Source organism: Taudactylus pleione, unplaced genomic scaffold (genome assembly GCF_031769625.1).
Source record: "Taudactylus pleione unplaced genomic scaffold, aTauple2 ptg000479l, whole genome shotgun sequence".
NCBI classification, from domain to species: domain Eukaryota; kingdom Metazoa; phylum Chordata; class Amphibia; order Anura; family Myobatrachidae; genus Taudactylus; species Taudactylus pleione.
This window is the reverse complement of record NW_028284881.1, coordinates 9,338,633-9,361,892: the sequence shown is the minus strand read 5'-3', so window position 1 is coordinate 9,361,892 and position 23,260 is coordinate 9,338,633. Positions and strand designations below refer to the sequence as shown.

General features: G+C 42.3%; 1 protein-coding gene across 1 annotated transcript in view; it reads right to left on the bottom strand.

Moving 5' to 3' along the window:
- The window catches only part of RPH3A (rabphilin 3A), a 267,877-nt gene that overhangs the window by 107,115 nt on the left and 137,502 nt on the right, over positions 1-23,260 (bottom strand). Inside the window, exon 3 of the mRNA XM_088449094.1 lies at positions 17,708-17,854. Coding sequence (XP_088305220.1) covers positions 17,708-17,854 — 147 coding nt within the window. The remainder of the gene's footprint in view (positions 1-17,707; positions 17,855-23,260) is intronic.

Below are 23,260 nucleotides of genomic sequence, written 5' to 3'. Positions count from 1 at the left end.
CCTCTCATGACTGCACTCCTCCCCAACTTCCACTAACAGTAGGTGTCCCCCCAAGGCTCTGTTTTTGTACCCCTCTATATGTCTTCTGTAGATAAGCTCATCAGCTCTTTTGGCCTCCAATATCATCTCTATGCTAATGATACTCAGATCTACCTTTCCTCACCTGACATCTCGTACAGTATCTCCAACTGTTTCTCTGCTATCTCTTCCTGGATGTCACAGCTCTTTCTTAAACTTAACAGGTCAAGACTGAACTAATAGTCTTCCCACCCTCCCGCATAACCTCACTTCCCAGCATTTCATTATCTACTGACAGCATATCCATCTCCTCTATACCCCAACCAAGTCCACTATCTTGGAGTTATCCTTGATGGTTCCTTCTTCAAACCACACTTTCAGTACCTTATGCAGACCTGCTATTTCCCTCTCAACAATATTTTCAGGATCAGACCCTTTCTTACCCTGGATGCTAATCTTCCACTCACTGGTCATCTCCAGATTGGACTACTGTAACCTCTTCCAATCTGGCCTCCATGACTTCCACCTATCTCCACTCCAATATGTCCTCAATGCAGTTGCCGGTTCATCTTCTTCTCCAAACTACATCTGACTCCCCTCTCCTACAAGCACTACACTGGCTCCCTTTCCCCTTCAGAACCCAATTCAAGCTTCTCACACCCACTTACAAAGCCTTCACCCATTCTTCTCCCATTAACATCTCTGACCTTATCTCCCTTCACACGCCTGCCCACCATCCCACGACCGCCTCCAAGAATTTGGACATGCTGCTCCCTAGCTCCGGAATTCTCTACCTCTCCCCATCAGACTCTTCACCTCTTTACAAACTTTAAATGGACTCTCATGACCCACGTCTTCATCAAAGCAATCATCTCTCATCCTAACCCTCTGTCCCATGCTCACTGTTTACCCCCATCTATGTCACCTGTCTGCCTTACCCTCCCTTTCAGAATGTAAGCTCTAATGAGCAAGACCCTCTTCCCTCATGTGCTTTTCCTTCCCTTACTTATACTACTATCTACTCCATACTCCTTACAACAGCACCTAACCCTGGACTTCTGCCACACTGCTACTTATTTGAGTGTTATGACTGTTGTTGCGGCAATGTTTATATACCATGTACTAGTCGTGCATTGTTTTATACTGTATGTCACTGTTCTCTTGTTCTGCTAAACTGTTTATGTACTTTATTAGGCGCTGCAGAACCCTTGTGGTGCCATATAAATAAAGGATATTAATATACTCAGTCGGTGAGATGTTCATTTTTAAAGGAAGATGGAAATGTGCCGGTAGAAAGATACAGGTTGAAGAAGTTAGCTAGAGGTATGCATGCTGTGGGGGAGCGGTGGAGATGTAAGAGAATAGGGTAGAGGAGGCAGGTTGTAGGGTAAGACGATATGAGTGCAGAGCCATTGTCTTTGGTTAATGAAGAGAATGTAATTAGGGTGGACTAGAGACTATAGGAGAACATTGGTGGAGTGTGCCGGGTATGTTGCAATGAACTATCCTGTTGGATTATGTTAAATTTGGTCTTTGAAGTGGCTGATAGGCTTCCTGCCCCCTGGCAAAGCTAGAATGAACACTACGTATGGGGACTGGACAGATGGGGGAGCACAGTGGCTCCAATGATCCAGTTTACAAACTGCTTCTGTGAAGCAGCGGCTGCAACAGGGCCAGATTATGATGAAGGTACCTGCTACATGAAGAGACATAAGGATTTGAGCAAGCCTACATCCACAGAAGATCTGTTGTTAGTTCTCCAAGATGTTTGGAACAACCTCCCTGCTGAGTTCCGTCAAAAACTGTGTGCAAGTGTACCTAGAAGAATTGATGCTGTTTTGAAAGCAAAGGGTGGTCACACCAAATATTGATTTGATTTAGATTTATCTTCTGTTCATTTACTCTGCATTTTGTTCATTGACAAAAGTAAACTATTAACACTTCTATTTTTGAAAGTATTCTTACTTACAGTAGCAGCATTTTCTCCATACCTGCCTAAAACTTTTGCACAGTATTATATATATATAGTAGTACTCTGGAACTTGTTAATTAAAGGCACCTCCTTAGTTGGACTACGGATTTAATTAAGTGCCACCACTCAAAAGTCATCCCTTGCCTAGATGTTACCTCTGTTCCTGGGAGGTGAGTGCATTTCACTGTAATTTAATGGTGTGTTAGGCATTTATATAGGGACTTGCAGAGAATTGGGGTCCCTTGGGCTGCAAGTGACAGCTTATTAGTTTCAAACTGTTTATCCATTTAATTTCAGATTATCTTTACTGTATGGTAATTTAATGTATGTTATACAATTCCAGGTGTGTGTAGCAGCCGTGGTTCCTGCCTTGGCAGTCCCAGGGGGAAAAATACTTCCCCCCTGGTATTGCCTGTCAATCATGTGATTAGCAGGGAGCGCTTCCAATGGGAAGTCACCGCCACTGTTAGGCAGTCCTTGTGGGTGCTGAATTTTACTGGGTAGGGGTAAAATCCACCACTATTCTATAGTATATTGGACTTGCATGATTTAGTTATACAACTACAGAACCTACCCAGTCTCGTGTCTAATTCTTTGTACACAATTTCCTGCATCTGTAGAATAAATATCCTACTTACATTTAATGCATGAAAGTAATGGTTCATAATGTTAGATTTTGTAACTATGCTTTCTTCTGTCACAGCTGCACTTGGGTATAGGAGAGAGGCATATTTATTTATTACAAGTTATTTATATTGCGCACACATATTCCGCAGCGCTTTACAGAGAATATTTGGCCATTCACATCAGTCCCTGCTCCAGTGGAGCTTACAATCTAAATACCACCCTTGCCAAACCCCACCAACCCATATTTTTTTAAATTTAATATTAGCAACTGATTATTTTAAAGATCTAGATTGAGTGGCCCATGTGAGCATCTAACTGTAGGGCAGACAGGTAGCAGTGTGCCTGACCAGGCTGGGTCAAGTGCAAATCTAAGTCAAACAAAGAAAAAAGAACTGAAAGATTACACCCCAAATCACCCGCTGTTCGCTGACTAGTAATGCCCTTACCACGACCACTGGCCCCAACTGTCACTGAGGCTGCCTTCTGTTGCCAGTGAAAATTTAATGAGACAAGCTCTGCAAGAAAAGATTTTAATCACAGTGTGCTATTTTCATTTAATAAACCTGTAAATAAAATATTGAAATGATTGACCTGTGTCTGCCTGTGTGCCATAATGATATGCCCCCCTTTTAAGTACAGTAATTGACTAGCCTAGACAGTAACCAGGAAGAAGTAGAGTATATATTAGTTTAAGTACATTAATCTATTCTCAACCAAATAGTGATGACACTGAATAACATCTAAAAGTAATGTCAAAAGAAAAGCTACTAAATTAAAATATTGCAAACTGCACACAAAAAAAATAAAAGACCAGGTTTTAAGATTTATTATATATAGAATAACATATATTTTGGAAGAAATTGATTATTCCCAGAAACTTGGCACTGCAGTGACTTAGAAGAATTACATGATCTTCCAAATTTCTAGATACCTACTATACATCTTAATAACCAGGTAAGATTTCTTATATTTGATATGACCAGGAGAAGCCAAAAGCACTCAGGAGATTTGTTACAAAACACAATGCTAATTAGCACCATTCAGAGCGGGTTGCCTAGAGCGCCAATATTTCGGGGCTGCCTAAAACACTGAATGAAATCATAAATCATGTCACTCATTTAGTGTTATTATATTTCCCTGCAGCGCCCAGGCACTGAGCGCTGGTCGAACCTGGGATTTAAATTAAACACACCCTTTTCCACATTGACTGACAATGAAAATAGATACAGTAGCCATTCCAATTACAGAGCTGCTGTAATAGTTTGCCAACACAAATTCATTGTGAGATACAACTTTACAGTCAGAAACATCTGCTAAAATTGCAATAGAGTGAAATATTTGCTGTCCCAGTGGTTTTCCATGCAAAACTGCTGCATCTCTATTATGATTTTTTGAAGGATGAGAGCCAAGGTATGAATATTAATTCAAAATAAATATACAGTACAATATATTTTTATGTTCAGACTCTAAGGAAATGTATTTTAAAAAAAAACAGGTTACTGGTCTTTTAAAGAAAAACAGCTGAGTGTATTAAGGTTTTATGGTATCACTGATTGTGGCTGTCTGCAAAAGGAGCATTAGCGATGTAAAAAAAAAAAAAACAACAAATTTTCCTTGGCATAAAGAACACTGTTGGCATTCCACCAAATATGTAAGACTCCAGGCTGGCTGACTATCTGTGTGGCAGTGCCTTGCATCTAAACTAAGAGAGCACAAAAACTTGCAATGATGTAATGAAACAGGCCTGTATTGAAAATTAATGGGCATGGGGCATATCTAGAGCAGTGGGGAGCCCACCCCCCTGTAATATTGTTCCAATTTTTTTTCAATAGACCCTGATTTCCCACTTTTCTAGAGCTAATACTCATATGGAAACATAACTTGCAACACACGGCTATATAAAGTTACTCCTCCTTTTCTGCTTTACTCATCCTCCGTATTTGGGGATCTATAGTATCAGATAATAAACGTAAGTGAAACCCAGCCAGAATATACAGTGCCTCCAAACAGTCCCATGTTTGGCAGTCCACTTCTACTGTTTAGACCTGATAAGGGTTGTGGCCTATTGGTGTGGATGGTGGGTGAGGTAGGGCTTTCTTTGACTCCTTTTTTTTCTAGGAAATATGTCAGTATGGGCCACCTGGGTGTCTTTGTTTTTCATGGCCAATCTCATTTTTGCTCAATAATCTCAAATCAGTTGACCTCATACAATATGCACAACTGCTGAGGCACAGGGAAACCGGATTTCCCGCAAAGCACATGGGTTTGTGGAGCACGATTCTGTAATTTTCCAAATGAACATAAATATAGTACTTCTAACTGGAAATAAAGACAGTAGAATATGCCCTACTTCTGATCTGCCACAGCTGCACCCACCGTTACTCAAACAATTATAACAAGCAAGCAGAAAAATGATGGTTTCATTAACTGTTTCCATCACATCACAGTTCTGTCAGGTAAGGCATGAGCAGAGCACCAGAGTTGTGTTTAATTATTTATATTACACAGGAGCACAAGCCAAGAATAGCTAAGAGCCTGAAAAGGACTTAGCAATTAAGCTACTTTGCCAGATATATGCAGAGTATCCCAATAGCAAGCACAGATAGTCATTCTTATTAATTAACCATCCTAACACTGCACACACAGACATTTAGTCAGACAGACACACCCCATATACTGTTATTGGAGGAACACTATCTGCAACACAGCTAATAAAAGGAGAAAACATAATGAAGAGAACCAGGAGGAAATTGTGTAATTCTAGTCTTTTGTAATTAACACTGAATATAATGTAAACTAGCATGTAAATTACCATGGTATTCAATAACACTGACTGTCGAGTACTTTAAAAAACTTAATTAAGAATGGGCAGTTGCATTCACTTGGTACAGATCTCACTCTCACAAGAGAGGTTTTAATTTATTTAGTGTATGGCCTATATTAGTCTTGCAAATCTTAAGTTGGGTACACATTGGAGCATTTCGTAATGAGAAATTGCTTACATCGCTCAGTGTGCACACTCAATATGAGGGTGCTTGCAGTCGCTAGCGACGTTGTCAGGTTTGACGTACTGCACATCAAACCTGACGATAACGTTAGCAATATTGTGCACATCGCATAGTGTGTACGACCAACCGGATGACCAGGCCACTTCCAGGCAGTGATCTTAAAGATGGTTGTTCTAGTGTATACAGGAGCAACAATAAATCATATAGAAGAAACAATACAATATATCATTATCGCTTGTTCTGGGCCCAAGGGAAATCATCGGAACGATTGCCTGTAGCTACAGTGTGTACCCAGTTACAGCAGCTAGCCTTCACATATTGTAGTAGCTCCATCAATAAGTGTATTACAAAACACAGTAGCTTTGCTCAGTATCATTGCTACAGCATTTGAAAACTTTAGCAATATTAGTGGAAACTGGAAAGTAGTGATTAATGTAATGGCAAAATCCCCCATAATTCCAGGGCATACTTGCCTAATTTTTATTCCTCCTCCCCGGGAGGAGCCCGGGGAGGAGAAGCAAGTGGGTGGCGATGGGGGGGACTTTTTGCGTCATTAAGCCCCGCCCCATGTGGTAAATTGCGAATAATGCATATTTAAATAGGGGGCAGGGCCAAATGACACGATTCTTGTAGAATCGCATCATTAACCCCGCCCCCTACTCGGACTACCGATCTCTGTGAAACTTCTCCCCACTTCTCTCGAAAATGGGCAGGATGCAGGAGAAGTGCCTACTATTTTGGGGGTGTGGGAAGTTACCCCAAAAATCGGGAGCCTACCGCGACATCCGGGAGAGTAGGCAAGTATGTTCTAGGGTGCCACCTAAAATAAATAGCTGCATCAGAGTGGTAGCCTGTCCCATCTACAGTGCTTCCGGAAAGTATTCAAAACGCTTCACTTTTTCCACATTTTGTTATGTTACAGTCTTATTCCAAAATGGAATAAATTCTTTTGTGTCCTCAAAATTCTACACATAATACCCCATAATGACGACGTGTAAAAAGTTAGTGTTTTTTTTAAATTAAATTTGAAAAAATCTCAAAGAACTCACATGTACATAAGTATTCACAGCCTTTGACATGAAGCTCAAAATTGAGCTCAGGTGCATCCTGTTTCCACTGATCATTCTTGAGATGTACCTACAACTTAATTGGAGTCCACCTGTGGTAAATTCAGTTGAGTGGACATGATTTTGAAAGGCATACACCTGTCTATATAAGGTCCCACACTTGACAGTGCATGTCATAGCACAAACCAAGCACGAAGTCCAAGGAATTGTCTTTAGACCTCCAAGATAGGATTGTCTCAAGGCACAAATCTGGGGAAGGGTACAGAAAAATATCTGCTGCTTTGGAGGTCCCAATGAGCACAAGATATCAAAGGAGTAGCTGCAGGACAACTCTGTGAATGTCCTTGAGTGGCCCAGCCAGAGCACAGACTTGAATCCAATTGAACATCTGTGGAGAGATCTGAAAATGGCTGTGTACCGACGCTTCCCATCCAACCTGATGGAGCTTGAGAGGAGCTGCAAAGAGGAATGGGCGAAACTGCCCAAAGATAGGTGTGCCAAGCTTGTGGCATCATATTCAAAAAGACTTGAGGCTGTAATTGCTGCCAAAGGTGCATCAACAAAGTATTGAGCAAAGGTTGTGAATACTTATGTACGTGTGATATATTCATTTTTTTTTATTATTATTAAATTTGGAAAAATCGCAAAAAAACTTTTTGCACGTTGTCATTATAGGGTATTGTGTGTAGAATTTTGAGGACAAAAATTAATTTATTCCATTTTGGAATAAAGCTGTAACATAACAAAATGTGGAAAACCTGAAGCGTTGTGAATACTTTCCGGAAGCACTGTATATGAAGATGTCTACTCTATGCATACCTCCCATCCAGCCCACTTTTGGTGAGAGAGCCCTGATTTTTAGGACTATCCCACAATCAGTACATTCATCCCGATTTGTGTGGCGTTGGCAGGTGTTGCACTGCCGCACACACTATGATGGCAGGAGGGTGTCTGATGCATGCAGGATGCAGCATAAATTTTTTTATTTTTTCTGAAAATATATAAAAATACTCACCGGCCACGACTAGCCCATTTTGCCATTGCCACATCCCTGTTCCGCTTGGGAATTATGGTTATATACAGGGACATAAATCACATTTACATCTAAATCATTAAGGATCTTTTGTCTGTCTAACTTGTTAAAAAACTTTTACAAAGTAAAATGAAAATTATTACCCTAACAAGCACGTCCTACTGTCCTAGCATATGTTATTACTAATGCACACATTAGTGCACAGCAGTGGTGTAACCAGGGGGTACTGCATAGGGGGGACCACTACTGGGGGCACTGTATAAGGGGCACTACTGGGTGCTTGCATAAGAGGGACCACTACTGGGGGCACTGCATAGGGCAGAGGGGGGTCCACTGCCGGGAGTACTGTATCATGGGCACTACGGCGGGTGCAGTATAAGGGGGACTCTATAAGGGGCACTGCATAGGGGGACCACTACTGGCCACACTACTAGGGGCACTGTATAAGGGGCACTGCATAGGGGGGAACACTACTGGGGGCCTGCATAAGAGGGGCCACTACTGGGGGCACTGTTAGGGGGGAACTATATAAGGGGCACTACTGGGGGTGCACTGCATAAGGGGGACCACTACTGGGGACACTGCATAGTGGGGACTGTATTAGGGGCACTGCATAGGGGGGCACTGTATAAGGGGCACCACTGGGGGCATTGCATAAGAGGGACCACTACTGGGGGCACTGTAAAAGGGGCACTACTGGAGGCACTGTATAAAGGGCACTACTGGGGGCACTGTATAAGGGTGCACTACTGGGGCACAACTACATGGGGCACTGCTTCTGGGGACATTGTATAAGGGACACTACTACAGTGGGCATTGCAAGAGGGGCACTACTACTGGGGGCATTAAGTTGCATATCCCAGAGTGAAAAGAAACGTGGGGGTTGTCATGTTGAAAAGCCCCATTTTTCAGTGCCCACGCCCCTTGTGGCATGTAACCACTCCCACTTTTCGGCGCGCGCAGATGGGGGGGCGGCTCTGTTTTTCATCTTGCCCTGGACTCCAAATACCCTAGTTACACCACTGGTGCACAGACATTCATGCAGGTTATTATAGCACAAACTCATTTTCCTCAAGATATTACAAGCTTTACCAGGAGAAAACTTCATTCTATTAAATCTGCCATGTAGTCACTTGCTTTCCACCCTGAACATCCAGTGGACAGATGGGAATCATTACATTTCAAGTGTAGTGCTAAAGTGTTTTGCATTTAAACAGAGCTGGAATTCTCTGCAGCGGATGTTTAATCACTAAACACATTACTGTGCAGTCACGCTGAGGCCACATCGCTCCATGAAGCAAGGTGAGAATCTCATTTCAGGTTTTACATTTCTAGGGCAGGCAGAGATGTGGTTCATATCTTCCTCATGCCGCTCTCATTGTAAGAGCAGGCACTGGTGAATGCAGGTGCCGATGGTCGGGAAACTGCAATGTGCAGTATGGGTCCTGCGTGATCGCACGCAGAGCGGCGGCACACTATCAGTGATTGACAATCTGCTGCCGTTTGTCTGCTGACAGACATTTCCTGGCCTCTTTGTTGTATCTGTGGCGGCCGGCTTGCGTGACCCCATAGGTCACTCAGCCGGCCGTTATTGCAGATCACCCGAAGCTGCGTCCTTGGACGCAGCTCGATTAAGTAACACATGCAGTAGGCATGACGCCTCCTGCTGCATTACCATAATTGCAAGGATGGAATTGCAAAGCTGCTTGCGTGCAGCTTTGTAATTCTGTCCTGTGCTGAATCAGGCCCACAGTGCGACTTCAATCACCGGTGCTGCCTCCTGCCATCAATGGACTCACAGAACAATAAATACATTTGGAATACTCTGCATTCCTATACCTATTCTCACACAGACAGCCACTGCAATCCTATTGCAATGACTATAGTGGGAAGCGATCATTGTTGCATCAGCAGTGACTGATGATTGATTAGCCGAGGGGCCAAAAATTGAGTCTTTCTTTTAGAAAAAAAAAATCTTAATGAGACAACAAGAGGTGTTGCTAGGTTCTGGTCTCTTCCCTAAAACACAGGTTAAATGGATTTCATATATTATTTTGTCAAATGATTTAACCTAATTCTAGTTTGCTAGACCACTATAGCTAAAATAAAACCATTTTCTCTGTCATTAGTGTGCCTTGTAGCTGTGACAACAAATGGGGCGAGCTTGATTGTGTGGCTTGCCCTGAGCTCTTCTGAGAACCTATGATTTGTTCCTGGAGACAATTCCTGAGACATTTGTGTTACTCCCCATAGCTCCCGGGCACAGCATGACAACTGAGGCAGTTCCTGAACCAGATATGTGACTTCAATTAAACATTGTACAATGCAATTCTACAGATAGTCTTCACATTTCAATAATGTTACTATATTGGTGTGATAAATGAATGTATCACGCTAAAGCCATTTAGATCTCTTGTCAAATAATAAAGCACACAAATTTTTAATTCTATTTACTGTATACTGTTATTAAAATAGATGATTCAAGGGCAGGACAATATACAATAATATGGTACAAATATATATATAATTATGTAATGTTTTTATCATAAAATGCAGATTACACTTGACTATGACCATTTAAACAGTTGCCCTGTAAGCATACAGTATCAATCTTTTACTGTTTAATCCTCTTTATGGGTCACTTGGTATAAGTCATGGATACTGAACATATCAAGGACTACAAATACTTTTAGAGAACCTTGTTAAAGCGGAAATAAAGTTTAGCAATAAATGCGCTCCAAACACTCTATGTTGGCTGATTAGGTTGTGTTCAATTGACCTGTCACTGTGAATAACCTTGCGGGATGCCAGACAATACTTCCATGGCGTAGTTCTATATGCAGTGTGAGGGCATAAAACAGATTGGAATAAACCATTCATCCAATATAAAACTGACGGTTATAGATGAGACAAGCAAAAATAGACTGTATTAGCGCAGCATCTAAGAGAGGCATGTAAGTGTCTCTCGCAGACCAATTTATAGCGGATTGTCTCCGCTTTCTATTCCCAAGGGTTGCATACTTTTCACTCCTCAACACACTTGGGAAACCCTTAATACATTATGTTCTAAAAATGACATATTTAAGGAAGTTAGACCAACCGTCTTTATTACCATATTGTGTGCGAGTTTATATCTATGAAACTTTCCTTGTTAAAAATGTATTAGGGTAGCACAGTAGATAACACATTAGAGAGATTAAAAATCTCAACCTTTTAACACTTCTTTAGCCAGTTGTGATTTTAGCTCATCCAACAGATGTGATCACTGCTTTCACACCGCAGTTTTTTTCCAGTTTAGTGAACTTTAATTTACATTCCTATATACAGCAGTTTAAAAATGTGGAAGTTATTATTGATGAAACGGTATGCTCACCATTAATTCAATAATATATAAAATGCATCATTATGATGCACTCAGAATGGCTGTTAATAATACAAATGACCAAATAGTCTTATAATATATATTATATATTTAAAACAGATGTGTATGGTTCATTGTGGCTTTAGAAATGGAAGCATTATTGGGATCTGCATGGACTAATGAAACAATGTATGCATCGTATTTGCTACAGAATTTATTTATACATTTTGTGTTTTAATGTTTCAAAAGCAGGGTACACACTAATGGTGCATATCCACTACACGATACAAAGGGACGATTGTACGATAACGACATTGTTATCGTTCCATCGTTCATTAATCATGCAGTGAATATGCCAGCAACGACCAGCGATGCGTGCTCCCGCTGGTCGTTGTCGGTATCTGTCATCGCCTGAACATACTGCCCAACCTGTGACTATATCATCAGGTTGTGCATGTTTGGGGATGAGGGAAATTGCCTGCACTGAATTACATATCGTACAATGATACACTGCACAGCATAATGAACGCTTAAACGATAACGTTATCGTTCAGTCGTTCATTAGTCGTGTAGTGGATATGCACCTTCAGTCGACTTGGCGGCTGACTGGTTGTTGCGCCGAGCAAGCAGCCGATTCAGGTAGGTATACACACTTACCGATCGGCCGCTCGACATGTCATCCTGACGTTACAGCTGAGCGGGCATTTGAATTTACTGCCCAGCTGTGACGTCAGTCTCTGCAGCAAGTGTATGGGTGGTCAGGGGACGAACAGTGAAAACTCAACAAGGCTTCATATGCAGCACCAGCTTTTGCAGGGGCTGCATGCTCAGCCTACAAGTTGCAGCTGCATCAGTCCCTGATATTCCTTTTGGCAGCCGTGAATATGACAAACTGTAGCAGGAATCAAATTGAGCATTATATACATACTTAATTAAGAATTTAGTCAATTATTAAATATCTAGTAAAATATTAACATTCTTCATATCATGTACAGTATATTATTCAGTTCAGCCTTTGATATATATTAATGCTGAATAGTTACTTTACTTGCTGTTTCAACACATTAACTCTCTAGCCAATGATATAACAGATAATTATACCACCCAGACTCCCAGGCAGTCAGAATGATGAATGATGCATGAGGATGTACTTTATCACATTCTACATCACACACCAGTTTTATTTATAAATTAAAGTTTATGTCTTCATAGAGGGCTTCTCTGAGATAGGAGAACAGCTAACTGCGTATACCATTTGGATCTCGCTTTCTGACTGGTAGTTTGATAGATTTGCTCTGCAGAAATGCACATTATACAAAGAGAAAAAGCTACTATTATGAACCACCATAACATTATTACAAACCATCCAGTAAACTATAACCTGGCAAAAAGCAAGATCATCTATTTGCAGCAATCATAACATAACACTTGATTATGATAGTATTAGGCATTTCCGTTACATTTAAAATTCCTTCTGCAACTTGTGATTTGATTTGCTGAACAGCTGCTGTAAATAGTGGACACAAATTCCAAACTTACATGACCAGTGTCCAACCTATTGTAATGTGTGATGGAACAGAAAATACGTAGTGTGTAGATTGTATTCTGTGTAAGTACCTAAGCAGTAAAGGCCACATACTGTATGGCTAATTTAGCTGACATTTATTACTATCCGCAAGGAATGAATACATAAATCCTAGTTTGGAAGAAAAAAAAAAGGAAATGTTGTAAACCACAATAAATATCACTTTTGCTTTATCCATCCCACTTTGAAGCAAAGACATTGGCATGGGACATTGGCATGGGACATTGGCATGGGAAAAGTTATTTACTAACAATACTCAACTTTAGTGCGAATGCACACTAAAGTCATAACAACCACTCTGACATGTGATTTAATTGCCTAATTTGCACAATGACAAGAGCTAATTGCTTATTGGTTGTTGTGGATTACTGCACACTTAAACTTTTGATCCTTTGAGTAATCATCGTATACAACCCTTACTAGTGTCACCACAAGCATAGGGTGTCCGTATATTTCATATAGTGTTCCTGTTAGCTTGCTTTAGCAGGGCACCGAGCTGCGCCCTGCCCTATTTTAAAAGCACAAAATGCGCCCTGCCCTTCTAACGGCACCCCGCTAAAACAGCATGCCCTTAGCCTTCCCTATTCGCAGGCAGCAGTGTCCCACGGGTGGGAAAAGTTGCAGGGACCGATCACTGCCGGGTGAATAAACGCCGTGAGGGGAGAGCTTGGGGGAAGTCCAGCGCCTCCATAAGTGCCGGGCACGCCCCCAAGTGTGACAAACTGGAGACGTGTCCCAAGAACACGCCCCCTCGCAACCGGTCATGTCCGTTTTTTGGGAGCGCACACAGAGACTCCCGGCCGCCCCCCCAGTGCCCTGCCGTTCCCGCAGCCTAGCGGGAACTCTATCATAAATCCATACAATCCATACAATTGTTCTGTATTTCTATAACATTTCCATATAGTGAATAAACTGTATCAATTATTATTTAAACTCTCCCACTAATGAGAGGGAAGGAAAGAACGACCAGCCCAGAACTAATTTTGAAATGTATTGTTTGCCTCGCACTGTCTTCAAATAATTGCATCTGTCCATATGATTGGAAACACACAGCTACCATATAATTCCAATTTATTTTACTTGTCAATCATGACCACGTATTCCAGTTCTGATATGAAAGGTTAAAATCTGCATTTGCTGACTTTGACTACAGTGGGCATCTCATACTGTGCTAGTACAGATCTGTGAGGTATGGCAGATTTCATAGCCTAAAGACAAGTTACTTATTCAATGTTTTTTTCCTCTCAGCCAATAAACCAAATTATAATCTCCATTAAGTTTGATTTGTCATTAATAAAAAAAAAAAAGGTTGCAGTGCAGTTCAACTGGCAGTACAGATGTGTCCTGCTATGACTTTGCTGAGTACACAGCAAATTGCACCATGCATGGCGAGAGGCGCGTGCCTGAGAGCGGATACGCACACTGCATTCGCACCTGCGCTGCCATAGGAATTCATGGTGCGAACGCAGTGCGCGCCATAACATAGAATATGCTGCTGAGGGTAATCACATGGCGCAATGCGTGCGCATTTTTGTAGCGCGATCGGCAAAGATGTAGCAGGACACATCTGTACCTTTACTTTACCAGTAGCTCCCGGTATAAGGACATGAGCAGATATGTACATACCATATAAAATTACCCATGCATTGACAGGATGTGCACATAAATCTTCCCATATATACTGTACATAATAATAGATAAACATATAAACACACACATTTGTTCCTGGTGCTGCCTGGGCTTTTGATGAGTTAGTTATCGGAGAGGTAGTAGTTGAGACGGTTGTAAACAAGCCCAAGCCGCTTGAGTATTTTATTATTATTATTTGAGGAGGATTCAAGGTTGTTTCTTTTTAGAATACAGAATGAGGGGAAGATGCCAGTGGAGAGGGATAGTTTTAAGAGGTGAGCAAGGTGGGCGCAGGCAGTGAGGGAGAGAGCACGAAGGAGGCAAGAGGGGAATGGATCCAGGGGGCAGGTAGAGGTGGGGTGGAAGGCGCAAAAGGGTAGGTGGTTAGAGGGAGGGAAGGGTGGCATAGTAAGGAGGGCAGAAGAGTGATGGAAGGAGGAGATTCTGTGATGCATGGCCTCAATTTTGGAGGTGAGAAAGGAAGCAAAGTCAGTGGCAGTAAGGGAAGGTGGTGTCACAGTCTGGGGTTGATGTGGATCCATCTCGGGACCCTTAGGCCTCACCAAAGTGTACATAAAGTGAGAGGTCTTTGTGGCAATTACACTCATGGGGTGAATCACCCATCAGGTTCACCCAGAAATCATGGAGGTATCCAATACGCAGGAGTAGGAGGACAAGGATACATAACTGAAACCTGATAGCTGGGAGGCCATGCACCAGTCATGGCAAACTCAATCAAATGGCCTCACCTAGCCACACAAGATTGGAACCCACTAGTGGGTACACCAGCAACTTCACCACAGGGACCCAGAAGTGTAGTATATTAAATCTATACTCGCACTCGGAACTCGGGACCGACAAGAGGGAATGGACTCCCCTCTGGCTGACACCCTGGAACTGAAACCTGGGATTGGGACTCAGCAAACTGAAAGTCAAAGTGGAGAACTCAGAACCTGCTGACTGAACCAGTCGAACAAACCTGGCACCCATGGACTGGCAACAGCCCTGGAACCAGTGAGACACAGAACCAGCCCTAGCTGCCTAAACCTAGAACTGAAAAACCTGCCACTGATCAACCAAGAAGATCAGGAATCCTCACAGCAGCAGATGACAGGAGCACTGTAGGAATTCTAAGGGCAGATGGAAACCCCAGGAGTCTGCAGGTCAGCTGGAGTACCAGGGTGATGGCAACAGCAGAGCAATGGAGACTGGCAACAAGGTACAGAGGACCTCATTCAGAGTCGGTCGTTGCGGTCGCATGCCACCAATGTTCGCTAAACTGCGCATGCATAAAATTCGCAATGCGCAAACTAGCTATTACGATCAGAAATTGCTCTCTTCTTCAACTTGGCCAGGTCGTTAGTTTGAGTGACAGGATGAGGCGTTTGTGGGTGCTAACAGGGGAAGGTGCTTGTGAACGGGGGAGTGGAGATCCGAAAGCAGGTGTGCCTGACTATGCAAACGGCGTTTTATGGGAGTGCATAATTAACTAAGTAATGTCATGGCACATGTGACATGGGAGGTTTTTACACTGACTTGATCGTAGTGCTTAAGAGAGGGTATGGTCAACCTTAAGGTCTACGACCAGCTCCGATGGTTCCCGATGGTCTCGATTAATCCTTACATGCCCGGAGATGACATGTAATGGGAACGAGAAGGGGGCGTATTTTTAGTCTTACGGCCGTATCCTCCCCTCGCTCGTCCAGCTAATGATCCCATCTTAACGACGCAACTTGCGAGCATTTCATTTGCATATCCGGCCCCTTTAACGACCAACTCTGAATGAGGTCCAGAATCTCATAAAGCGCAGAAAACACAAGAACAGAATGAACTGGTGCCAGGTATGAAACTCAGAAGGAAACACTTGTTTTGGCACTGAATGAGTGCAACAGGAAGGTTTAACTAGTGTGTAGTCAGTGTCCATGGGTGGAGCAATCAGATTAGTGCGGCTGCTATTAACTGAGGGGATCACGGAGTTACATGACAGGATACAAGATGGTCACGCCCATGAAGCCGGCTGTATGTTTATATCTAATACTGTGATGATGAAAAGAAGCAGGGAGCACAGTGATGTAACACCGGATGCGCTAAGTAGGGCTAAGATCCAGATGCATGACAAGTGGGAGGGGGGCAAAGGAGTGTTGAATGTGGTAAAGAGGTGGTGGGGTAATGGAGGATGAGATGAGAGACATGAAGAAAGACTGCAGGCATAGAGAAAGGTGAGCAGTATGAAGAGAAACTTAACTTGAAGTGGGGGAAGTCTGCCAAGGAGCGAGAGTTCCTCCAGTAGTGTTCGGCAGTGCACATGTACTTTTGAAGGAATCGGGGCTTTGAGCGGCAGTAGTAGTTATAGGGTGAGGGGACCTGTGGCCCCTTTAAGTATCACAGGTGGTGACAGTAAAAGAAAGCATTGTATCATCTAGGTATCCAAATTATACCACTTACTGAGGTCCCTGCCACCGCTCTCAGCCCTGCTTGTGTTGAGTACTGTAGGTGCTACATTATGGTTTGTAGTCATCAATGGACTCCCTTTACCACTGATGGAAAGGACCACAGAGTATCATCGATGATGAACCCTAGTTTGGAGACTATAGCGGTGTGTTATGCCGGAAATCTCTAGAAGTAACGTCAATGACACTGGTGGGAGGGGTCCACACCAACTGAGATTACATGACAACATACAGGAGTGACAATTTTTTCACTCTTCAGCTTTATAGATATACTGTAGCTACTGTATGTGTGAGTGTCTCTGTGTACAACAGAGAACTCTTGCAGGTGGTGTGTATGGATATCTGAGCATTAGTACTTTCTAGCTAAGAGGTATATTTACTAAAGTGCAGGTTTTTAGAAGTGGAGATGTTGCCAATAGCACCCAATCAGATTCAAGCTATTATCTTCTAGAAGGTGTTAGATAAATGTTAAGTAGAATCTGATTGGTTGCAATGGGCAACATCTCCACTTCTAAAAAGCCACACTTTAGTAAATATACCCTTAAAAGTGAACACACAAGGTTTTGAGAAATTAGAAGAAGCACAGCCTGGCTTTGCTAAGTGTAAGGGGGGAAAACACTTATAGCATACATATAATAAACACAGAAGACCAGTCTCCTCAACTCATACCATATTTTATTAATCCTAGGGAGTTAAACCTACTTTATACTGCATAAAGGGGCAAATAGGGAAAATATCTGCACAGCCAGACTAATTACTGAAGACTAATGTTACAGCAGCGAACAAAATCCACAATAGAATGCAGTACAAGGTGAATGAAATATATGCCACAATTTCCTAAATATTTTCATTTAACTAATTACTTATACTATATAATCATAGGCATTGTTGTAGTGCTGGGTGATACTGAAATGCCAGTTAAAATTGCAGTCAATACACAGATCCAGTTCATCTTACCCAATGCGCTCTTGCTCCATCTCTTCCATCTTGGAAGCCCTCGCGATCACTCTGTTAATAATTTCTTTTTCTTCATCGGTTAGGTCTTCGTGCTTTCTTTGCCGGTCTCCCTGATTTGCTGGGTGTACAGACCATCCAGCATCAAGCCTAGAAATGGCGGAAGGAATTTACAATTCAGCAAATCGCATTGCAAACACAAGTCAATTTATGCATTATTTAGTTGATGTGAAAAATTTAAAATCGATATGGAAGTATATGCTTGCTGGATAGATTCGATTAAATACATTCATTTGCACAAAACGGTAACAGAATTACTGGTGTAGTTAAAAGGAAAAAAGCAACAACATTGATTGCTGGGTATTTTCATCCCTATGTTATCCATAGTGAGCATGACCGTTCCAACAAACTGTCTGTTTTGTTTGTTTTTGCCTCTTATGTTACTCATTAATTATTGCATTTAATATGCACATATTTTGAAACAAACCATAGAATGCATATAACTGTCTCTAGACAGAGAAAGAGGCACAGATGATAAGTTGAGTTCTCCAGTACTGCAGATGTAGAGCAGCCAAGCAGATCAGATTGCAATTCATGGTTACTAAGCTTTTCTATAGGAGAGACGTGCTGTTTTTACTGTTACTAAATAACCCCAAAGGTCTATACATACAGAGGCATACCACTGGTGTCTCTGAGGGCCCTGCTGGAATCTCAGTGGCACAATGACTCAGGGTTGCTTGTTATTTCCAATTCTTTGAAACCATGGAAGCACCAGCATGGCCTTCACAGCATCTACAGGAGGCTTTTTAATTCGGGAGCAGTGTGTGAGAATTCAGATAGTATTCCTATACTAAACAAGTTGTAGCTTCTGAATATCGATAGGGCCCTGGCTCCGATTGTTACATGTGCCGATTTATACACCATAAATTTTTAAAGGAAACAGTAATCTTTTTCATTATGTATTTCAATTATACAATTCAGCACTCTAAACAGAAAACAACACTTCCTTGAGACATTCAATACAATTTTCTACAGCAAGAACAATGGAGGACAAGCAGACTGGGCCAGGCTGAGCCGCACTATGATGTCTGGTTTATATTACATTTTATTATTGCTCTTATCTTAATATGTAATTTTTCTCAGATGAGATGCACTTGTATGTTCTTCCCTGGCACCATTGATACGCTTCTATGTTGCCATTAGAAGCCAAATACAACGTTCTACTGCACCAGTATCCAGACAGACTTGTTAGTGAACTGAATGTTGACAATAGTACAATAGTACAATAGTACTAGTTTAGGTAAACATTTTGTGCACTGAAAGCCCAGAACCCGATAACGTACTAATCTATAGGTGGGAGAGCTTTCAAATTCAATAAACACTTTAGAAAGGCTAAATACAAATCTTAACACTACTTAACACTGTTATTTAAATTCATTTCAATGCTAGATTCATTTGGGTCTGCTCCATATATTAGAGGTGTTGGAATACAAAAATACAGTAGAGACACAAACACCTGAAACATTCAATAACAAAGTGCTCCTAGTATTTGGCTGGAGAACTAGATAAAGAAGCCTGATATGAATCAAAGACCATGAAGCTAATTGTGTGGGCAGTGAATATATTCTATGCTAAATGCTTGTAGGCAGGCATTGAGGGATCAGCTTTTCTATGACCTGCTTAAAAAGGAACGTTTCTTGCTGTTCCTAAACCAAATCGGTCAAGTATCCAGCCAGAGCGAATATGTTAGTATGGAATGTCAGAAACAAAGAGCGAGTGAATGCATAATCCAGATGAAGGTAAAAGGCAGGTGGAGTAGATTCGAGTGTGAGAAACAATATAAAATCTAGACAGGCAGAGTGTCATTGTCAGGAACGTCGCAATCGCAACTGAAATCGCTTATAGATCGCAGTTGCTAAAATATGCCAATGCCTGCCAAAGCAAAGCCGACATAAAGACGCCCACTGCTGCCTTCTCATATCCATCCAGTGTCGCACTCCTGCATAAACATTGGTACCATCAACGCACATCAAGCAGTCACAGAATGTACGGCGAGTCTGACCTGCCACAATCACTGCAGCTCTCCTTAGGAGCAGAGAGCTCTAATGCTGCGAATGTAATTGCAATGATTAATTTATGCACGCCCATGAAATGGCGTTAAAACGGTCAGAAACGTCTGCATTTACTTAACCACCATGACACTCACTTTGTGAATGGATCCTCTGTGCATATGTAATCGCAATGCAACTGTGACGTGTGTGCAGTGCGACTTGCACGCATACCCAATGGCAAGTAATCGCTCAAACTGCGTAAATATTGGCATCGCGTCCGCTGCTGAATCAGAGGGACACTAAACCATGGGCAAATAATAAGTGAGCATCATTCAGGGAAAGCAGGTGTATGGAACTAAAGAAAAAAATAATTTATGTTTCATATTGTGACAGACCAGACCCACCATAGCAGGTGCCTTTATAAAAACAAATGTAAAGCTGCTCAAATTTTCCACCTTTTATTAAATAATGCAAAAGCTAAAGCAATATTTTTCAGGCCGACCGGAAACATTAGTTTGCCCTCAGCATCTGTTATTTCCACTTCTTAAGTAAGATATGCAAGCATGAAAATGGTTGTTGACATTTGAAAGAGGAGTCTCAATACTGTATATTTTATAAATATATATATACATACATACAGTACCAGTCAAAAGTTTGGACACAACTTCTCATTCAATGTTTTTTGTTTATTTCAATTATTTTCAACATAGTTGATTAATACTGAAGACACCAAAACTATGAAAGAACACATATGGAATTATGTTGTAGACAAAAAAGTGTTAAACAAATCAAAATGTGTTTTATATTTTAGATTCCTCAAAGTAGCCCCCTTTTTCTTTGATGACAGCTTTGCACACTCTGGGCATTCTCTCATCCAGCTTCATGAGGTAGTCTCCTGGAATGGTTTTGAATTAACAGGTGTGCCTTGTCAAGAGTCAATCTTTGGAATTATTTGCCTTGTTAATGTGCTTGAGACCATCAGTTGTGTTGTGCAGAGGTAGGCTTAGTACACAGTGGACACCACTATTTGACTACTGTTGTAATCCATAGTATGGCACCAACCACTGAACTCAGTAAAGAGAAACGATCATTACTTTAAGACATGAAGGTCAGTCAATACGGAAAATTTAAAGAATGTATCCAGGGCCGGTTCTACCTGTACACATGGTACGCAGCTGAGTAAGGCGCCACATAGTGGAGGGTGCCTCAACTGCGACCATGCGGGCCGTTGGCAGACTGTGTCTCTGTGACACAGCTGCACCGTGCATGTAGCGCTGACCGGACGGAGATCGGTCGGCACTACACAGTGACAGATACACAGCTGCCGGTGCTGGCAGCTGTGTGTTTGTTTAATTAGCAGCCAATGAGAGTCTGTCAGACTCTCATTAGCTGCTGCGCCCACTGCAAGAGCCGCTCCATCTTCCGGCTCCCGCAGTGGGTAATGGGAGAGGCGTCATGACTTCTCTCCCATAATGCAGAGCGGCCTGGCCCGGGAGGACGGACTGAGAAGCGGATGGCGGCAGTGGGAGCAGGAGACGGAGCGGGGATTCAGGTAAGTGTTTTTTTATTACATGTGTGTCTACTCGGGGGTGGGGGAGGACTACTACAAGCGGGTGGCTACTACTGGGGCCACTGCATAGGGGGGGAACCTCCACTGGGGGGACTACTACAAGGGGGGACTACTACTAGGGGTACTACAAGGAGGTGACCACTACAAGGGGGGGGACTGCCACTGGGGTCACTGCATCGGAGGACCACCACTGGGGGCACTATATCAAAGGGCAATACTGGGGGTACTGCATAGGGGGGGGGAACTAAAACTGGGGCCACTGTTTAAAGGGCACTGCATAAGGGGTACCACTATTGGGGACACTGCAAGGGGGGGACTACCTCTGGGGGCACTATATAAGGGGCACTGCATAGGGGGCACCACTACTGGGGGCACTGCATAATGGGGAGTACTACTGGGGGCACTATATAAGGGGCTTACTAATGGGGGCACAAGGGGCACTGCACAGGGGGGACCACTACTGGGGGCACCATAAAAGGGGCACTGCATAGGGGGGCACCAAAAAATATACTCGCTTACCAAAAAATTTGGGCTAGGGCCGGCCCTGAATGTATCCTCAAGTGCAGTTGCAAAAATCATCAATCGCTATGATGAAACTGGCTCTCATGAGGACCACCACAGGAAAGGAAGACCAAGAGTTACATCTGCTGCAGAGGATAAGTTCATTAGAGTTACCAGCCTCAGAAACAGCTAATTAACAGCACTTCAGATTAGAGACCACATAAAGTCTTCACAGAGTTGAAGTAGCAGACTCTTCTCGACATCAATTGTTCAGAGGAGACTGCGTGAATTAGGCCTTCATGGTCGTATTGCTGCGAAGAAGCCACTACTGAGGATGAACAACAAGAAGAGAATTGTTTGGGCCAAGAAACACAAGGAATGGACATTAGACCAGTGGAAATTTGTACTTTGGTCTGATGAGTCCAAATTTGAGATTTTTGGTTTCAACCGCCGTGTCTTTGTGAGACGTAGAGAAGGTGAGCGGATGGTTTCTGCATGTGTGGTTCCCACTGTGAAGCATGGAGGAGGACGTGTGATGGTGTGGGGGTGCTTTGCTGGTGACACTGTTGGTGATTTTTTCAAAATTCAAGGCACACTTAACCAGCATGGCTACCACAGCATTCTGCAGCGCCATGCCATCCCATTACATCTGGTTTGCGCTTACTGGGACCATCAGTTGTTTTTCAACAAGACAATGACGACAAACACGCCTCCAGGCTACTTGACCAAGAAGGAAAGTGGTGGAGTGCTGCGTCAGATGAACTGGCCTCTACAATCACCCGATCTAAACCCAACTGAGCTGGTTTGGGATGAGCTGGACCACAGAGTGAAGGAAAAGCAGCCAACAAGTGCTCAGCACCTCTGGGAACTCCTTCAAGACTGTTGGAAAACCATTCCAGGAGACTACCTCATGAAGCTGATTGAGAGAATGCCAAGAATGTGCAAACCTGTTATCAAGGCAAAAGGGGGCTACTTTGGTAATCTAAAATATATAATATTTTGAATTGTTTAACACTTTTCAGTTTACAAAGTAATTCCATGTGTTCTTTCATAGTTTTGATGTCTTCAGTATTAATCTACTATGCTGAAAATAATTTAAATAAACAAAAACCATTGAATGAGAAGGTGTGTCCAAACTTTTGACTGGTACTATATATATATTTATGTTAAATTACATAAAATAGTCTGCCTATGGTTGACCATCCTACAATTCTATTATTCTATTAATATACTTGTCCATAGGAACAAAGTCGTTTGAAGCGATAGAGAACAGTATGTAATGATCTGTTGATGTACCAAGAGCAGAAAAGAGAATATGCTATTAATGTTAAATACAATCCTGTTATCAAAGTACTGTAAAGTAAATGTAGCATGTAAAAAATAAATGTTTCATAAATATCCCATTGAAATACTTAGGGCCTGATTCAGAGCCGC